Genomic DNA, 20,563 nt, shown 5'->3' on the forward strand with positions numbered 1-20,563 from the left:
TTCGTCCATCAGAGTTATGAGAGGGAGGAGTTGGGGGCTTAAGAGATTTGTTAAGGAATCTCCAGCTTTGCATGTATTCTTTGAGGTTCATTCGTGCTTGGAGAGGAGTGATGGAAAGAAATGGATGATTGTAGCAGCAAGTGGAGCAGTTATCATTCATATCTTCTAAGAGAGTTAAGAAAAAAGAGGGGAGGAGGATAGCCCGCATCATTAACCTAGTCATAACATAGCTATCTATGCCATTTGGATAAAAAAAGAGTGGCGGCAAGTGGTACTCTTGTGATATAGGCTCTTGCTTCAATAATACCCTAAGTAATCTAAGATAATTAAATATAGTTTTATGAAGGCTAGGTCCGGGTATGAAGTGAATTCGTTGAGGAAGTGGGCTATGGAGTTGTATAGATATTGTAGCGTAAAAGTGAGGGTTTCCTCAGGCTTGGTGGCATTAACATTGTACACTCTGGGGAAGTCATATCGATTATGGATGTTGGGATTGTAATCAACTTCTACACTTCTTGGATATGGCATGAAAGTGGGGTTATTTCTTTCGAAGGGTAGGGTGTCGCAAAATGACATCCAAGCATCAGCATTACATTTCCAGATGTGCCTCCTCCACTTTAGTTGGCACTCGTAGCCCTTTACTATTTTAGGCACTTCATAGACTTTGTTTTTTCAATAGTCTGGAGCCTTTGTTCTCCATGGGGTAGGATTTCTCTCTCTCTCAAAGGTCCACCTTTCTCCTAGTCTCCTAACGTCGATCACCTCTTTCACCACCTTGGTTGATAATACCCTGCTCAATGTGGCGGGGAATTGGAAATCGAAGTCGAATGACTTGTGGTTATTCTCTCTTTGCGCTTAGAATATGAGTTCAACGCTATAGTTTACTGGGAAGCAGTCTTCTCTCGGCAGGATGGGCGTTGCTGGCATTACTGTTGGTTGAGCATTCAGCCTTCTTCGAGTGTGCTTGAGCATTTGCTTCCTCTTCTTTTTGAGCTTGGATTTTCTAGTAGTAGGAGTGTCCACTTGCTGTTGCTCTTTTGGTCGTGGGGAAGAATTGTTTTGGGACTAGATCCTCCTCTTGTTGTTGTCCCATTTCCAGGCCTGGTCCTGTCTCTTTAGCTGGCCTTTGCATTTCCTCTCTTCTGTGCTCTGGTGTCCCTGCTTCCTTGGGTCCTATTGCCTATGCTTGGATATGCAATTTGTGTCTCAGGGCCCTGTGGACGGTTTCAAAATTTTTCCTTAATGATTCAACAGCCTTCTCTTTAGATTGCATGATGTCTAAGAGAATGTTGAGGAAGGCACGTTGTTGGGCTTCCAGACTTATTTGTGTGGCCTTTGCCCTACTTTTTGCCAACACCTTGTAGCCTTCCGCAAGGGCTAGCCGAATCGCCAAGTCTCTCACTCTCCCTTCACTTCTGTCCACCCATTCATCTGCTTTTTTCTTCATTTCCTCTAAGCTCTCATTATGCCTTTGGGCTAATGCCCTTAGCATCCTCTCCTATTCCTCAATTTCTTTTTCCAAGCGCTTCAACTCTTCTAGCTCCAAGACTACCCTCTTTTCTAAATCTTCTAAGTACTTTTGGTGCCTTCAGCTTCTCTCTTCTTCTGTTGTTGCTAGCTGCTTGACGGCGTCCTAGACCTTTTCATTCTCCTTTTGCCGGTTTTTATACAACACTACTAGCTCATCATAATGGCATTGTAGGCTCATGAGGTTTTGTGTTTTTGTAGCAAACTTTGCTTTGCCACCTTTCTTCTTCTCCTTCCTTGGCCTGGAGCTCCTCCTTTAGCTCATTTAATTCTCTTTGATACATGGCCACTTGGCAGGCTCTTTGTAATTGAGAGGCTGCCATAGTCTCCTTTTCAGTCTTGAGCTCAGCAATAGCTATTTTCTTTTCTTCTTTTTCCCTCTCTAGCTATGGCAGGAGTTCTTGAACATAGTCGTTGTAGTTTGTGGATAATGGCAGTACCATAGTAGTTGTGGATGCTTCTATCTTTTGCCTTTTGGGGTTATGTCTGGACTTCACATCTACAGCTGCCAGCCTTTTTGCTCCAGTCCTCACTGGGTCCCTCCACTTTCACCTTGAACTATTTCTTTGTTAACCAGAAACTGCAGCCAGGCTACAAGGTTATTGGCATCCACCGTGGTAGAAGAGGCTTAGGTGGGTGCAGATACTGGGGTGGTGGGCACTAGGATAGGTGGAATGGGGTTAAGTAGACCCTTGCCCTTGCCCTTGCCCTCTACCACTGGGGGTGGCATGCCTTTGGGTGCTTGGGAGCTTGTGCTTGGGCGTTCTGCCACATGATGCAATTATAAAGAAATCATTAAAAGGTTGTTTGTGCACTTCACATTTCCTGGTTTTTAGTTAAGTTATTTGAGTATGGAGTACCATACACTTTGTATGTGTAATCTAAATATACTATTAGAAGATAAATTCTTGGATGCATTGTAATTGTATCTCTAGGTGATGACCATCGTTGAGAGTGTAAGATTTTCCTTTGTTATAGGGTAGTGTGATATCTTAGCGAAATCAATTAAGTGAGGAATATATACAGCTTTATGGATCGTTACAGTTTATATTATGAGAAGACTCTATTATGTTCGTGTTCTATATATAAGATGGCACATCCTAGGGCCAATCCTCAGGGTGTAGGAGAGCTGTAGGAGCCACAACATTTTGTAAGGGGGAGCTCTTTATGTATGTGAATCGAGATGTTGATCATCTGTATGTTTGGATACTCCCTCTATTGGAGTTAGGAAGGGAAAAACCATTAGATTGCAAATCAATACAAACACATAATTTATTTAGAGTAGCATATAGCCATTCGTTGACGCTCTTGGCCATGAGGCCATGAGGATGGTTTGTAAGCATAGGAGGCCCGGCTAGAGTCCTAGAGGCAATGTCGGGCCTATTTTAGGTCTTGACACTCACATGCATTTGTAACCATAACATAATCAATGGAGGGCATAAAGCGCTAAGATTGACGTCTAGCACTAGTAGAGCATCTCAAAGCGGGCTGATCCTACACAACATGGGCCATTGGAATATTAGCTGCTGCTACAGGCTATATAAGAGCAGGAGGCTTCGTGTGAAAGATCACCCTACATACCTCAACTACTTTCTCAGGTTGTTCATACATCTTTTCCTAATGAAAACCTATACCATGGTTGTGGATAACCTTGCAAGGTTGTGAATTCCATCTGCAATAGTCCATCTCACTTGCATCCCCATAACTAAGAAAGATGCATTTTATGGATTTAGGATCTAGCTTATTGTGCTTGTCCTTAGGAGCATGACAAAATGTCTTATAACCAAAGACGTGCAAATGAGCATATGATGGAGGTTTTCCAATCCATACATCCTCTGCAACCTAGCAATCAATAGTAGTGCAAGGGGACCTGTTAATCAAGTGTATGATAGTAGTAACTACCTCAACCCAAAAATCCTGGGATAAGCTTGCCTAGCTAAGCATACTACAGACTCTCTCCTAAATTATCCTATTCATGTATTCGGCAATACCATTCCCAAGAGGGGTGTAAGGGGCAGTCAATTGATGCTTAATACCCTGATCATCTCAAAATTATTCAAAATCTTTCAAGTCTCATCCCCATTATCTAATCTTAGGCATTTCAACCTATATCTAGCATAATTATCAACAAGAGCAAGCCAATACTAAAAGGTAGACAAGACATATAATTTTTGCTTAATAGGGTAATCCTAGACCTTATGTGAGTAATCATCAATGAGTGTGACAAAGTACTTTTTGCACCTGCAAGACATGAAACCACACACATTTGAATGAACAAGAGCCAAAGCCTCACCCATGCACTTCATGCTAGACTTCTTATGTGTACTACGTGTCTACTAGCCATATAAACAATGATCACAAGTCTCAAGACATTTATAGTCTAGGGGCAGAAAGATATCACAAGTCTCAAGACACTTATAACCATGTAAACAATGATCACAAGTCTCAAGACACTTATAGTCTAGGGGCAGAAAGATATTACAAACTAGTAAGTATTTTCATTAATTTCAAAGACATGTGCCCAAGATGACGATGAAAAAGAGATACATGTGGAGCTGCAGGCATAGCCAAAACATGGTTAATTGACCTAGATACAAGCAAAGGATAAAGTGTACTAGACTTAGCACCACACACAAGAATAAGATTTCCATGGGAAATCTTCCATGAGGAATCACCAAAAGAGACAACATAACTTGCATCATCCAAGGTGCCAACATAGATAAGGCTCTTCGTGAGTGTCAGTACATGACTTACATCATGAAGAGTGAATATGCTACGTGAACCAAAACATAATTGGACATCACCAATACCAAAACAGTCTCCAATGTAAGGTCATTACGCAAACGAATAGATCCAATCATACTATGATAGGAGCGAAACCACTTTCTATGAGGGATTACATTAAAGAAAGCACTTGAATCTATCAACCAACATTGAGTATATCTTGACAAAGCATCAGTTAGTCATGAAGCATCCAAAGAAGAAGCTGCCAAGATAAGATCATCATATACATCAAGATACACCACATTAATCTCCTCAATCTTGACATTAGACTTGCTCTTGGACTTTACCCTTTCCCTTTCCCTTGTTCTTGTCTTCACACATTTTATGGCACTATGGCTAAATATGACCTGCTTTCCTACAATAATGACAAGTACGACTAGACTTATGGCTAGGGACTTCTTGCATGGTTGTCCACGGGTCTTAGATTGAGACTTGTTAGAGTCTCTACCATGTCTATTTCTATCTTGTCAGCCTCTCACAGTCAATGCATGGGATATATGGGAAGCATCCACATTCTTTGTGTTCACCTCTTCTGTCCAAAAGGGCACTCTCAACATCCTATAATTTCAGCCCATCCTTAGCATGGAGAGCCGTACAGAAAGTGTCTCACAACTCAAGTAGAGTACTAAGTTGAAATAAAGGACGCAAAGTATATTTGAACTCAATCTCCTACTACGAAGCTAAAGGACTGATGATGGAGTAAAATTGATTCAAGTGTGCATACATAGAAGTCCCTTCCTTCATGAGAGTGAACCTACTTAGAGAGTGATAAAATGATCATGGACTTGCATAACTCATCCAGTTCATCCCAATTCTTGGCTGCAATGTTTTCAGGTTTGGCACCCCTATTTTTGAGTGGTCTAACATGCAATTTCTACATTAAAACCTACTATATCTGGGTCTTTCAATAGTTGTAATTGGTTCCATATAGTTTCTCAATATTAAATATATCACTATTGTGAGAACCACTAGCCATAATGAAACCAAGAAAGTGTATAGAGGAGTAAAATGGGCTACTATAATATCATACAAATCAGCTCCAAAACCATCGCTAAATCAAGTGAGAGATAAGAGATACTGCCAAAATAATGAGTTGTCCACAAATTATAGTCAAGGAACTGTCAACAGCAGCATGCGAATTCCCTTAAATAGAATGCATAAAACTAAAATGACAAGTTGATGTAATAAATTGCCGCAATATGCCAAAAAGAAATTGTGAGCAACTAAGGGGGAAGAAGCCATGAACAACTGGCACTGAAGACTGTCACAACTGCAATGTGTCAGAAACCATGTATGCAATAGGCATAATTGTCATGCACATGATAGGTCTCAAGGATAAATGAAGAGAACTTTTAGATGCATAACCCATTGATAAAGCTCAATACATAACCTAGAAGCATATAAATACCACTGACAACACCTTAACAAACATAAGTACCAAGTCCAAGCCAAGAGATCCAATCAGCCCACGATAGGGTAATTGCATCCAATAAGCATAAGGTGAGTGTATACATGTCACAATGAGTCCCACTATCTCAGTGTAATAAGCTTAAGATCAATTGCATAAACCAAATGCTTTGTAGTTCATCCAAGTGCCAATGTGGCTTAGTACATAAAGCCGAGTAGCTTCCACTAAAGCAAAAGTCGAATGCCAAATGAGCAAGCAAAGCTCAAAACATCATGTGAATGGCATCTAAACATCCAAGATCCATAGAGCATATGTCCGGGAGCATTGAATCCAAGTAGTACGTAAGACTCTGACTATAACATCCAAGTAGCATCCAAGGATAGGAATGATAGCCAATGTCAAAGCATCCAAGCTCCAATCTCATCTCAGGAGCATATAAAAAACATATCCATAGGCAAACATAACAACCAAAGTGTAAGTACATCCAATATGTGGTACTCGAGGAGCTTCAAAGCATAATGAGCATAATCTTTATCAGAAAACTACTTGTTGTCCACTATGAACATTGGGAACATGATAGTCAAAATTAAGTGAATGCGAGCTTAATTGAATCCCAAAAGCATTTTAAGATATGTGTCAAGCATCCCCAAGTGTCAATCGAAAATTCGAGCATAATATCAAGATCTAGAAGCATCAAATGCCAAGAGGCATACACTTTTGCTAGATAAATGACATTCAGCCCTATTATTATAGCAATGAAATCTTTGAGAAAACTAAGCCAAATGTGTAGTCAAATCAGCCCAAAAGCATAACCATACCATCCAGGCACCAAAATTACATCCCCAAAGCATCAAACATGCATATTGGAGTTTATTGTTTACTATAAAAACTAGAACAGTTCTATTTTGTGTGAAATAGAGAATATAAATTTGCATAGAATCAACTTTGTGAGTGCCAAATTTGTAGTTCTCTTCACACTATTCATTTCTAGCTATAGAATGCCTAAATTTGATACCATATGCAAAAGTTATGGCCAAAATAAGACAATGATGTAAAGTTGCCATATTTGTCCATGACTTTTAAAGCATACAATGTATTCACTCAAGATGGATAAAAAGATTGCTCCTCAGCTCAATAAGTACTCAACAAGGCATGGAGCAAACTAGAATAAGCCGAAAGAAGGAAAGATTCAATGCATACCTCGAGAGAAAGAAACAATGGCTGCCATGAAACCTTGAGTTGAAGCTTTGAATCTAGGATGAAGCAAAGGATGAAGAAGCTCCTTGAATGGTTGGCTTTGATACCAATTGAACGAAGCGAGCCCGGAGTGGAAGCAGGTGAGTGGAAGCAAGAGCTATAGTAGAGAGAGAGAGAGAGAGAGAGAGAGAGAGAGAGAGAGAGAGAGAGAGAGAGAGAGAGAGAGAGAGAGAGAGAGAGAGAGAGAGAGAGAGAGAGAGAGAGAGAGAGAGAGAGAGAGAGAGAGAGAGAGAGAGAGAGAGAGAGAGAGAGAGAGAGAGAGAGAGAGAGAGAGAGAGAGAGAGATGTGTGGAAACTCCAACAATCAATATGTGCAACTAGCCTTCCCTTTATTCAAATGCCACTGAAAGAAAAAAGAATGAAGTGACACTGATGGGTACTCACCACCTGCTACAATGTATAGGTGTGCAGAAACTATCAATGTAATAGTACATGGGCGGCTAGGCACAAGCACCTTTACCACCAACAAGGGTTACATGTGCTATGATCTAGTTACACAATATGGTTGAGCATAGATGTGATATTTTGTGAAATGAGTAGTTGATATGATACTAATATGAAAAGTAGATAATTGTAGAAGATGTAAAAGAAAATGTGGTTGTTGCAAAAAATGTAGGTCCATAGTCATAGACATTGAGTGGGTTAGAAGATTCTTCCTCCAATAAGTCTACTGAGGGACCATGGAGTGGTAGGTCACATGCAAATGGTACTTCTACAAGTGTAGAAAATGTGTTATGAAAGGGTTTAGAAAAAGTAGTTGAGCTACTTGGTGTGCCAATTGTTTCTATATGCTATTCACATGTAGATGGTGATTCTGATGGCCTAAATTAGAGTATGGACAAGGAGTTTGGGATTCTGATTGTTCATACATTAGTCGGAGGAAAGCTAGGGTTGACATAAAGGAACCTTTGAGGAAGCTATTGGTCATTGCATTGGGAGAAAGCCATGGATGAAAAAATGGCTATGTTGGATGTAGATTAGACTTGGGATTTAGTGCCATTGCCTACAAAAAGAAAGCTATAGGTTGCAAGTTGGTTTTACAAAGTAAAATATAATGTAGACAAAAGTGTGAGTAGGTATAAAGCAAGAGTGATTACCAAAGGTTTCCCAAAGTTATGGGATTGATTATGAGGAGACATAGTAAAGATAGCAACTGTCAAATATATGATTGTAGCGGCTATAATAAAAGGTTGGGTCTTGCATCAAATTGCTATAAATAAGGTGATTTAGAAGAAGTAGTGTATATGGAGTAGATATAGGGTAACAAGAGCACAATTCATTATGTCTGTGAGCTACACATGGGATGACAACATAACACAATATCTTATCCCTATTGGTTTTCACATTGAAAATGCAGATCACTCGCTTTATGAGCATAAAAGTGAAAGGGATATGTACACGTTACACTATCCAAATGAGGCCTACGAGATAGTTGCATAAATTGACTCTCTAAACCAACTATGTAGTTTTAATCTGGCCTAATGATAGCAATGAAGATTGAACTTCCCATCATCTTCTTGTACATTGTGGGATCCTCCATAATCTCGCTCACATTAGTACTTAGCTTCACATTTAGATCAAATGGAAATGAGATTGTCAACCATACCATACTTCCTCAATATATCCAAGATGTGCTACCTTTGTGAGATCCATATCCCCTTATATATCCTAATTACCTCAATGCCCAAAAAAAAACTTCAACTCTTCTAAATCTTTCATGTCAAATTCTTTCTTGAGAAGACTTTTCACATGCTCCACTTTCTACACATTGTCACTTCCAACAATATTGGTTTTAATGGTGGAAATGTAGATCATTCCCTTTATGGGTATCATATGATAGGGGTATTGTTGTCAATATCTTTATATGGATGATTTGATTGTTAGAGGTGAACAAGAGGTGGACCATGTGAATATTCTCTTAAGCAAAAATTGGACATAAAAGATCTAGGAGAGTTGAAGTATTTTCTTGGCTTTGAGGTGATTAGGACATCTAAAAAGATATGGCTCTCACAAAGACAATACATCTTGGATATGTTGAAAAAGTATAGTATGGATTATTTTAAGCCAAATGTAGTGCCATTAGATCGAAATGTGAAGCTAAGTGCTGATGTGAAGTTTGATCTTTAGTACGATCATTAGGCTAGATTATAACTACATAATTGATTTGGAGAGTTAGTTTATATAGGTGCCTCATAAGTGTCATTTGGATAGTGATATGTACCTTGTGATACCTTTAGGCCACATTGGATTATGGTATCTTTTATCAGACTGATTTGGTGGTGCAATTATTTGGTCATATTGATGTAGATTGGGCAAGCGATGTGTTGTTGATAGGAGGTCCACTAGTGATTGCTATCATATTTTCCTTGGGAGTGGGGCTTTGACTTGGAGCAGTCCATTATTGCACTATTGAGTATAGAGACAGAGTATAGGGATGCTATTATGGTAGTATGTAAGATAGGTTTGTTGTGAAAGCTACTTGATGATTTGAAGATGTAGATATATAGGAGAGTTGTCACCTATTGTGATAACATGAGTAGCATACAATTGATGAGGAACCTTGTGTTTCTTCATGCAAACACATTGAGGTTTATTACCATTTCATTATAGAGCGGGTCTTAGCACATGAAATAAAGGAGTAGGTTGTAGATATTTTCACCAAGGTTTTGAAGCTTACTTGGAGTACATGTCATGAAGTTAAGCTTGAGGGGTAGTGTTGAGATATTAGAGTTGACACTCACATATTTGGATGACCATTTTCACATGTGGCTTGGCTGGTACTTGCATCTACTTATGCTTCTAGTGATACTTTACAATGTCTATCCTGTGTCTATCTACTCAAGTTACAATATATCTATTTAGTCATCTTGCTAGTTAGTGTGTTCACACTATAGATCACTAGTATATTATGTATATTGTACTTTTTCTTTACTCTTGGTAGACTATTATAGTGCCAAAGAAAAAGAAGAAGAAAAAGTAGGGTTTTTACCTTCTTATCTTGTGTGTATTCTCTATGTCTTGTGTGTCTTGCAAGAGCCTGAGCTCCCTCTCCCCCCCATCTTTTCAAAATATAGTTGAAGATGCCACTAAAAAATTCTACCTCTTGCTTTTCATAATTGTATTTGACATATTTGGGAGATATATAGATGCCATAAGGGGAAGCACAACGGTTAGGCTCAAACATGCTCATGTTAAGTGGGGCATTCAACATGATAGTTTTAGATAGTGGACGTATTCTATCATGAACTAGAGATGAAGATTTATTTTCAACATTTGTGATGTTCTCTCTCCTAATCGCAATTACCACATTTCATATGGAATAGGGGTTGTAAGCATTAAAACAATCTATGATGAAGAATGATGTGCATTGGCCTATAAATAGACCTCCAAGAGCCTAGGTGGAATAAAAGCATCCAAGTAGGAGCCCTGGTCTTGTTTCTTGACCCATTTGGGCACCTCCCATGATGCATTTAAGAATTCTACTTTTTCTTCAATAAAGTCAATAGAGACCAATGCTTTCCTTTTTGTAATATAAATGGGACATGGAGTGTTGAAATTTAAAGATTTCTTAGTGTGGTGATTTTACTCCTTAAAGGGTATCCCTACATGTGGAAATAGATTCCTCAATGTGGCTTTTGAATATTTTTCCCAATGGATAAATTTCTTTCATTCTCCTTAAAGAGGTAATCTAGGTTGGACACAAAAGCCTTTTGTTTGGCAATGGATGAGATGTGATAGATTTTTAACCAATTGGTGATGTCGAATTGAAGAAGAAACTACTCTTCTAATTTAGGGTTAGCACATCGATGGGTGCTTTGTAGTTTGATCATGGTAGAATGGACTTCAAATGAGCTCATGCAGCTTAAGAGCACACAAGGACATATGGCAAAGGAAGAGATTTTCAATGGTCAAGCATCACTAATTCTTGTTGCTATAAGGGTGAATACATAGATAGCAGGATATTCATTAGTCAAAATATCTTAACTCAAAAGAACTGCTCTTAACATTATCCTCATTGAATGCATTAACATAAAAATACACAAAAGAGACTAGTATGCAATAATAAAGTTTTAATCAAACCAATTTTATTCCATCACAAGGGTCAATAACGTTGATACAACCACTCTAATAAGAAATTTATGGATAGTAAAAGGACTTATATAAATCATTACAATTGCTTGAGAAGGTAGGGAGATTTATGTAACCTATAGGCCAAACAACTAGAGCCTTAGTGAGAACCAATAATCCCAACATGTGCTACCATTGTTGACAACATCTCTTGATTGCTATCCACTTTACCTACCAAAAATAAATTTACCTTATTTGTATCCATGGTGTTGTTCAATATGTCCAAACTTCTAGAGTAGCAACCTAACTCTCAAGTAGCATTCGAGTACTCTGTAATGCTTAAGATAAAGTATTAGTTTTAGTTGGCCTTTTAAAGATGGCGGGATTTTTTTCCACTTGTATAAGGGAAGGAGAGATTGTTAGGAGGATTTGGCCTCTCATAAATAAGTATAGGTCCTATTTCTACTGTTGTGGCTATCACATGTAGAATAACTAGTACTTGCGATAGTGGTGTCAATGAATTATTGGGTAATGTTTCGTAAAAATTAGAAAGAAAAGAATTATGTTGTGTTGTAATCAAAATAGCTAGTATTATTGTAAAGAAAGAATGTGGTTTCTCTCATAAGTGCCTAAATGTTTAGAGTGTATGGATTTAGGTAACCTTTTGTATGCTAGTTTTTTGTCAAGATAGAAGTTAAGAAATTATGCATGTAGCCAAAAAAAAAAGTAAAAGGAAGGGAAAGTATATTTAGGATGTTAATACTAATGTAAATTATAATTGCATTAGGGATATAGCCAATTGATTGTATTTTTAAATTAAAAAAATATGCTATCATTCAAATTTATTTTAATTTGGGGAAGACCATAATGATACATTTATATACATTTTTTCTTAAAGAAAGCTAGGCTAGACAATGATGCAAGACTAATTGGTCAAGCTTGCGAATGACACTTCACATGGCTCAAGTTTTATGAAGCTCATAAGGCTACATGTCACTCACTTTATATTTTCATGAGTAACGGGAAGCAATTGTTCACTTCGCACATAATGATACATTTTAAAAAATTTACTCAAATGTATGATACAAACTCTGAGACATTACAAATATGTTTCAAGTGATTCAAACTTTTAATATCTTCATTTTTGCAAAACATCCTTATCCACACCTTAGATACATCCTTTAGCTAATTCTAACCTATAAATTTTACATTCTCTAATGACAAATCATTCACATCTAGAAGACCTTGTTGACCTTGGTTTGTGTGTATGTGCACACCTTTGTGTATGTGTTTACATTCTCTAATGAAAAATCATTCATATCTAGAAGACCTTGTTGAGCTTGCTCTATGTGTGTGTATGCCTCCACGTATATGTGAGATTGAATATGTTAACAACATAATGTTCTAGAGCAGTGTTCACGAAAGAAAAATTCTCCTAGCAGATACAAAAACCTCTAACTCAATTTTTTGGAGGGATTTCTAAATCAAATTACATGTATTTGCCATTTTTATAACTAAAATTTTTCAAAAGTTCAAGGTTTTAAACCTTCTTCTTTCAATTTTGAAGTTTTTTTTTAAAGAATTTGCAATTCACTTTACATTAAACCTCGGTTTTTCATGAACATTGTTCTAGGGGCGAAATACCTCTCTCTCTCTCTCTCTCTCTCTCTCTCTCTCTTGTAGATAGACACTCATGTTGTATTTGTGTGTATACACAAATATGACAATCCTTCACACATAGGTGTGTACACACATTATGTTTATATATGCTCAAAACAACTAACTATTTAGTTAAGGTGCCCATTATATAGTACTACCATTCTTGTTGTTAATTACTTCTACCAAAGGATTTAACAATTCTAATCTACACCCACGTGTGTGTGTGTGTGTGTGTGTTCTTTTGTCAAAGACTCATGAAAGACTACCATCTCATGGTATAGGATCCTAGTAAACATACTTTATTGTCATTCCCTTCTAGATGGAAAGAAACATGGCCATCCTATATGCTCAAAGGATTTAACAATTATACACACTATTTTTATGCTCCTTATGCCATCACAAGTGTAGAACATTGCCCTCTTTCCTTCCCTCTTGTAATCACACACACACACACACACACACACACACACACACACACTCTCTCTCTCTCTCTCTCTCTCTCTCTCTCTCTCTCTCTCTCTCTCTCATCATGTGCCATGTGCAAGCACATGAAAACCTTTTCTTAATAAATTGTAGAGAAGAGATAGTAGAAAAGGTTGGGATAAAGGCCAATGTGACCAACTGCCATCTTACTTACTAACCCTAACTAACTACACACACACACACACACACACTCTCTCTCTCTCTCTCTCTCTCTCTCTCTCTCTCTCTCTCTTCTCTTCTTTGAGTGATAATACAATAAGGTACTACTTACAAGAGAGCTATTGGAGGCATTGCAAACATGGCTCTCTCTCTCTCTCTCTCTCTCTCTCTCTCTCTCTCTCTCTCTCTCTCTCTCTCTCTCTCTCTCTCTCTCTCTCTCTCTCTCTCCTTCCTTGCAACTCCAAAATTGATATCAAAGTAGGAGGGAGTCTCTAGCCAACACCAACAACAAAAATCTTTACGATCTCTATTTTGGACGAGATTTGGTGTGTGTAGAGAGGTTTAAAAATTCTCACGAATGGCACATAAGGGGTTAATTTACTTCGTATTTTGATATGAGGGATTGTTTTGGGCTCTATTTTTGACCTATAAGGGCTATACATGATGTTTCGTTTCATTTTGCATTTTTGCACTAATAGTTCAAAAATTGCAAAACAAGTTAAGGATTACATTGCCCACTATAGAGGCATTGTATACAGGTTACCCATTGTTGCTAACTAGTGAAAGATTGCTAGAAACAAGTAGCTTCACATTGTGCATACTTTGATACATGTTATGGATTATACATTTCATAAATTTGGATGTTGTTGTTATTGATATTGCGTGCAACAAATATTATTGGTGTAGGGACTTTGATGTATATGCTATAGCAATTCTTGAGCTTGTATTCCAATGGTTTCAAGGAGATCATTATTCTCATGTACTCCTAAAAATTTGGATGATGTTGCTATATATGCGATGAAGCATCGATGCCATAGTACCATGTTTTAACTACATGTAGTGATCTTCACAGTGTTTGAACAGATACATATGGATTATTGCTAAGTAAATATTCAATTTTCTAGCTTCTCCTACTTTTGGTTATACTGAGTAGGTGTTGCAAAAAGTTTGCTTGTTTTGCAGTGCAATTTAATGATTTTCTAGCTACTATTACTTGACAATTGGTTGTTGTTTTTCACAAATGGCTACATTACCTTACAAAGGACATGGATATGTATAACATTAGGAAGTTTGATAGTACTAACTTCAGTTTGTTAAAGGAAAAGATCTAAGATTTCCTTATTCAAAAGAAGCAGTTAAGACCCATAAGAGGTATAGATGGAATACCAATGGACATACTTGAAGATGATTAGTTAGAGCTTGACGTGTTAGCCAAATGCATTATTAGACTGTACTTAATTTGTGGATTTTACAATTGTAAATAAGACTACTACACATGACTTATGGAAGAAGCTATGTAAAACTTATGAGAGAAAAATTACCTCTAACAAGGTGTACATCATGAAAAAGTTGTTTGAGTTGTAGATGAAGCATGGATTTACTATTGCCTTCTAACTTAATGAATTAAATATCATATTTAGTCAAATGCAAGCTCAAAAGTTGAAGTTCAAATACAAGGTAATCTTGCATCATGGGAGACCTTTAGAATAACTATCACTAATTCAACTGTAGATGGTGAGTTAAAGGTTTAATGATGTGGATAGTTTATTCCCTAAAGAGATACACAAAAAATCCATGGACTAAGGCAAAATTTTCAACTCAGGAAGAAAGAGGCAAAAAATAGTACAAAGAGAAAAACCAAGATCATGGACAATCATGTAGCAAATCCAAGTCCAAGAAAGACATTGAATGCTTTGATTATGGTAAAACATATCATATTTGTTACAAATGGAAGCGAGAACAAAAAGATAAGGATTCTGATAAAAAAGAAGATAAAGGACATGTAAAGATTGAAGAAATCAATGCACTGACTGTGCATAATGATAATGGTGAAGTGCTATTTATTTCTACTCTTCTTACATAAATGCATGTTGTAGCAAATAGACTAGCTCAAGATTGGATACTTGATTTTGATATCTTTTCATTTGGTATGTAGGAATTGGGATTGAGCTCGAGGGGGAGTGTTGAGATATCGAGCTCCACTCGTGATATGCCAGGGTGACCGTTGTGCATTTATGTCACCGACTTGTTAGCTGCAGATGTGGTTGGTATACCGCCCATGAATAATAGCTAGATGACAGCTATCCTTATCTACTCTAGTTCGTGGCTCAGTTAATATGCCACCTTAGTTAGTTGAGTTTGGTTTGAGACCCATATATAGGGTTCTTCCATTTCATTGTATGTGAGTTCTTTTTTGCTTACACAACTAATTAGAGGAAAACTGTTTTCAGTCTCCACCTGTGTGTGTATTCCCCCATTGTGCAAGCGAGAAAGCTACAAGTGAGACTCCTTCCTTCTCTCCCACAATCTTGACAGAGGAGACTTTACGAATAGATGCTAGATGATTAGAGACCATTCCACCTAGTAGGAAATAGCCCAACTTAAGGCGACAACACCAATAGTGTGTACAATAAGGACAACCATTTGGGTTGGCAACAAAAGTTCCTGGACTCCTTGGTAGTGAGCGAAATCATGATAAGCACTCTCTAATCAAGGCAATAGTAGAACTAATCAATTTTTAGCAGTAAAATTATGAATTCTCTCTCTTTGCAACATTCTCTTACATTCTCCAATATTTTATCTATGTACCGCAACAAATCTTAGCCATCAGAGCAAATATCAACCATATTTGGTGGACAGCAAGAGTGTTTACTATTGCAAACCCTAATTTATAGCAATAATTAGGGTTTAGCAATCACGTTGGTTTGCATGATCGAAGATTGGAAACATAATACTTGAAACAATGGCTGAAAGTTATGAAATTTCAACATTTCCAAGAGCTCAACCTATCACAATTATATTTAGGGCTAGATTTGACTAGTTAACGATCCATTAAAGGTTAATCCCTAGATGAATTAAGGGGCAAACTAATAAGAAGGCTTGTTGGTAATTTTTGCCACTAAAATGCATTAAAAAGTGAAGGAGATTGGACCAATCTTAGTGTACTTCATCCAATTGCAATACAAGATAAATAAATACAACTAGGAGTGCAATTTTGGGGCTAATCAGATGGTCCAAGATTAAGTAGTAACATTTATATTTCAGTTTATTTGATTTTGATGTTTACCAGTAATAAGTGTGCTTAATCAACACCTTTTCCCTGAAAGGAAGTCTGGTTTCAATGGCAACGACAAAATTTGCATAGCATTGCTTGACCCGAGCCAACAAGAGGGTAACATTTGCCATATGCACTTTGTTGTCACTTCAACACAATTACTCTTTGTAGAGCATCTTATTATAGTTGATCAACCTGGAGTTGCTCCTCAACCTCAAACATGTCAACATTTGAGGCTTTCAAAAGTTGCACATAAATCCATGCATTTCTACACAGGGATCTGACTACTACTACTCATTCACCTCTTTAGGATCATCCTCTCTACCTCTTCCCTACTCGAGGGTTGTTGTGTACATGCAATGTTAACACATGCAGCAATCAATGGTCTTTATTGCATGCTGCAATTAAGCCGCTACATCCTCATGCTAAGTTCTCTACCTACCTTGCTACTTCAACACATATATTTGAATAGTCAAAGAATAGTCAACTCTTAACTTTGATGGAGAGTTTTATGAGAACCTAGCACTATTTCTCACCATTGCTTACAAACAACCCTATTTATAAGATCTATGCTCTTCCACTAGTATTATTCTACAAGAAATATGGAGGAAAATATCTACAGATATACAAAATTACCCTAACAATGATATAGAGCACAAGATGTATACTTGATAAAAAACTTATCTTAAGTCTCCAATGACATATGACATGCAACAAAAAGAACCCACCAAGTACACTTTAGCATGTAATGTGCATAATATTGATTTAAAACAAAAGGAGACAGTAAAATTGTAGACTCGCCTTGAAAGGGTTCATGGCTGCACCTTCTTGAGATTGAGCCGTTGAGCTTTCAACCAATGCATTAGATCTATAGTGTCCCAACCAAAAAAGCTTAAAAGAGTAGCCACACAACAAGAGGATTACATGTAAGGGTATTTCTTACTCCTTGGGAGAAAGTTTTTGGTACTTATTCTTGTTATCTCTGATGTTACTGGGCAAATTAGCCAAAGCAATAACTTGCACCTAACAAGCCCTCAAAAGCAAAAGCTTGGCCACAACCGTTTGATTTGTGCTTAGATGCCATACTCTTTAAACTCTGAGGCTTCTGTAGCATATCTACTTACAAAGGTGACATGGAGTTGCTTCATCCTGAAGAGTAAGCAGTGTGTATATGTGAGAACCTACGATCTAAAGCATGAAGCTTTAATTTTCACTGAATGACACAAGAGCAAGCTTGCAATGGATCAATATCAATATCCTCCTCCTCTGAATCACCCATATCACTGTACAAACCATTCAGAAAGGAATTCAGTTTAAAACAAAGCTTCACCCTCTATTTCAAAAAGTCAGATTCTTGGACAGAATGATGTTCAAATTGCAACAAACAGTTAGACTATATATTGTAGGTCTCAGTTGACCTCCCCAAACCAGAGCTTACAGACTTAGAAGGTAGATAATGAGCCTATGTACTGGTACAGACGGTTGATATAAAGTTTGCATAGAACAGGCTGATGCTTAACATGCCTAGATAATGAAACAGTTGATTGCTTGACAATCATGTACATAGACAATATGTCGGCAAATGCAACTTATAGTAAGAGCTCCAAGTCAGACATGCTGGTGGGATTAGCGCTCAATTTTAAGGACTGCAAAGACCTCTGAAGTATGACCATGCCATTTATACCTTCAGAATGCTTCTAGCCCTTCAAAAATGAAAACCCAAATGCCAATGAGGCCACTTTATGAAAATCCTGAGTGGTCTTAGCAGCACAGTTTTGAATTATCTTTGCAGTGCCACCATTCCTTCACAAGCTCTGTTCAATCACCCATGTAAACATATCTATTTGCAGTGCACAGTTATACCTTTCACATAATGAAGGTCAGTTAGGATTAAGGCAAACTACATATCAACATACAGAGGCAATTTTTGCTTGTGTTCAAATATTAGATTGATGCTTCCAAAATAAGGGGTATGTGCAATCTCTAGAAGCTCACTGAAATTGGAGGTTATACACGGCAGATCATAAAAAGCAGCTGAAATTAAGCAACAGGGATAGCTTTGAGAACAGTTCAAAATAAGATATTTGGAAGTGATGGTATTGTATAATGTCCACATGAGTGAAACAGCTATAAATGTATGAGCAGGTGTTTTGGATGAATGCTCCAGAAAACAACTAGAGAAGTGCAAAACCAGGTCTCTCAGCAGGCTGCCACCTAGGAGGGTGAACGAGCCCAAATAAGCACTCGGAAGCAAAGCTATAATGGTTATCAAACACATGGATTTCCAAAACTATATAGACTGCCTCCTAATCTGACAGATTCTGTGATGCCTGCTGTCATAGATATCATCATATGAATGCACTCTACTTTGATGCACGCATTAATGCACCTCTGCATACACACTACTACTCTTACAATTCAAAGTCAAAGAGCACCAATGTCATGCATGCATTAATTCACCTTTGCATGCACACTACTTCTCTTACAATTCCAAGAGCACCACTGTTATGGTAAAGAATACCTGGGCTCAAATTCTCGCAAATCGATGAGTGCTTTCCCATGACTGTCTATCCATTGCACAGACCGCCTCTTGTTCACCTCACAGATGCCTGCATCAGTGGCACCTGTTTGTTGAAGTACTGCCTGCTGCTCAAGGGTGGTTGTGAACCGGTGCTTCTTGAGGCTGCTTTTGAGAGAGATTCCAACTTCTATGAAGGTGCAACCCACAGCTGTATCTTCTTTCACATAGGTGACACAGGGGATTGCAGGAGGCTTTAGGATAGGGGCAGTAAGGGCCATTAGAACTTGCTGTTGTCTTCTCAAATCTCCAACGAAAAACCCAATATTTTGTACTGACAATCTTTTAGTTTCCCAAAATCTCCAACAAAAAACCCACTATTCTGTACTCTCAATCTCTTCTTAACGTTCTCAAATCTTCAACCGATAACCCACTATTCTGTACTGTCAATCTCTTCTTAACGTTCTCAAATCTTCAACCAATAACCCACTATTCTGTACTGTCAATCTCTTCCTAGCTTCCCAAATCTCCAAATTCCCCCCCCCCCCCCACTATTTCGTACTGCTAATCTCTTCTTAGTCTTCTCACGTCACTGACAAAAAAACCCGCTATTCTGTGCCGTCAATCTCGTCTTTGTCTTCTCAAACTCCCTAACAAAATGCCCACAATTTTGTGCTACCAATCTCTTCTTATTATGAATGAACTTTGCTGGAAGCAAAATTATGTAGAATCATTTGGATGTACTTTGGGTTCATGAATCCGCCACTGTGAGAACAAGCTCTGCATAAAGGGGAATTGATTCCTCAATGATCCCTGTGAAGTTTGCTTGGTAATTGCTCGAGATTACTGCTCAGGGATAGCACACATCCCCCCTTGATGCATGAGCTGACGAGCTGGGCTGCTAGGAGCTGGTAACAAAAGAGATGTCCTTGATAGAAGCAACCAAGCATCTCCTGCATCCACTAAAGGTATGTGCCCTGAAGTGTAAAGGTAGAAGCTCCTTTAAGAACGTGGCAGTCTAACAGGAATCGAGCTCCAGAATTGCTCTTTCCTAGTCTGAACAGAGAGCTTGCTTACGATGAAAACCCACAAGGAGAGGTTGAGAGATGTTACCTGTGCCATGTAGTAATTAAAAAATGAGGCTTGCTGCCTGCGCACCCATGTTTTGGGAAGCTGCCTGGCTCTCCTTCCTGGCAGCTGCTGGACCCATAATAATAACAAGATTCTTGGCAACCCACATAAAGAATTCGCATCATGATGTGCACCCAGAGACACATCCCCCCAGGTGCACACGTCCACACACAGACAGAAAGAAAGAATCCATGTTCGCTTGCCAATGCATGCCTCTTTTCCCACAGTGCATGCAGCATATAGCCTCTTCAACCGGTCGACTTTATACTGTTCCAGTTGGGCTTCCACATACATGCATGCATGCATTCCTATGGGGCCTTCCTTTCTACAGTGCATGCTATGGGTCGGCTTCCCAATCGAGACTCCACATGCATGCATTCCTATGGGGCTTTCCTTTCTACATTGCTAGTGTGAGTTGAGCGTGTGAATGACAAAGGATAATCTTCCATAGTGGACTTTCCAATTGGGCTTCCACAAGCCCAACGTGCATGCATTCCTATGGGACTTTCCTTTC

The 20,563-nt window shown here is 38.2% G+C and overlaps 1 protein-coding gene across 1 annotated transcript; it reads right to left on the minus strand.

Moving 5' to 3' along the window:
- Positions 1-17,320: 17,320 nt before the first annotated feature.
- Positions 17,321-20,268, minus strand: LOC148031112 (uncharacterized). Its single transcript, XM_087684647.1, has 3 exons — positions 20,032-20,268; positions 18,922-19,895; positions 17,321-17,683 (listed from the first exon to the last, which is right to left on the minus strand). The coding sequence occupies exons 2-3, from the start codon at positions 19,197-19,199 to the stop codon at positions 17,611-17,613; spliced, it is 351 nt and encodes a 116-aa protein (XP_087540773.1). The 5' UTR covers positions 19,200-19,895; positions 20,032-20,268; the 3' UTR covers positions 17,321-17,610.
- Between the last annotated feature and the right edge of the window lie 295 nt (positions 20,269-20,563).

This window comes from Lygodium microphyllum, chromosome 9 (assembly GCF_053477565.2).
Source record: "Lygodium microphyllum isolate KBCC chromosome 9, Lygodium_microphyllum_v1.1.10, whole genome shotgun sequence".
In the NCBI taxonomy this organism is placed as follows: domain Eukaryota; kingdom Viridiplantae; phylum Streptophyta; class Polypodiopsida; order Schizaeales; family Lygodiaceae; genus Lygodium; species Lygodium microphyllum.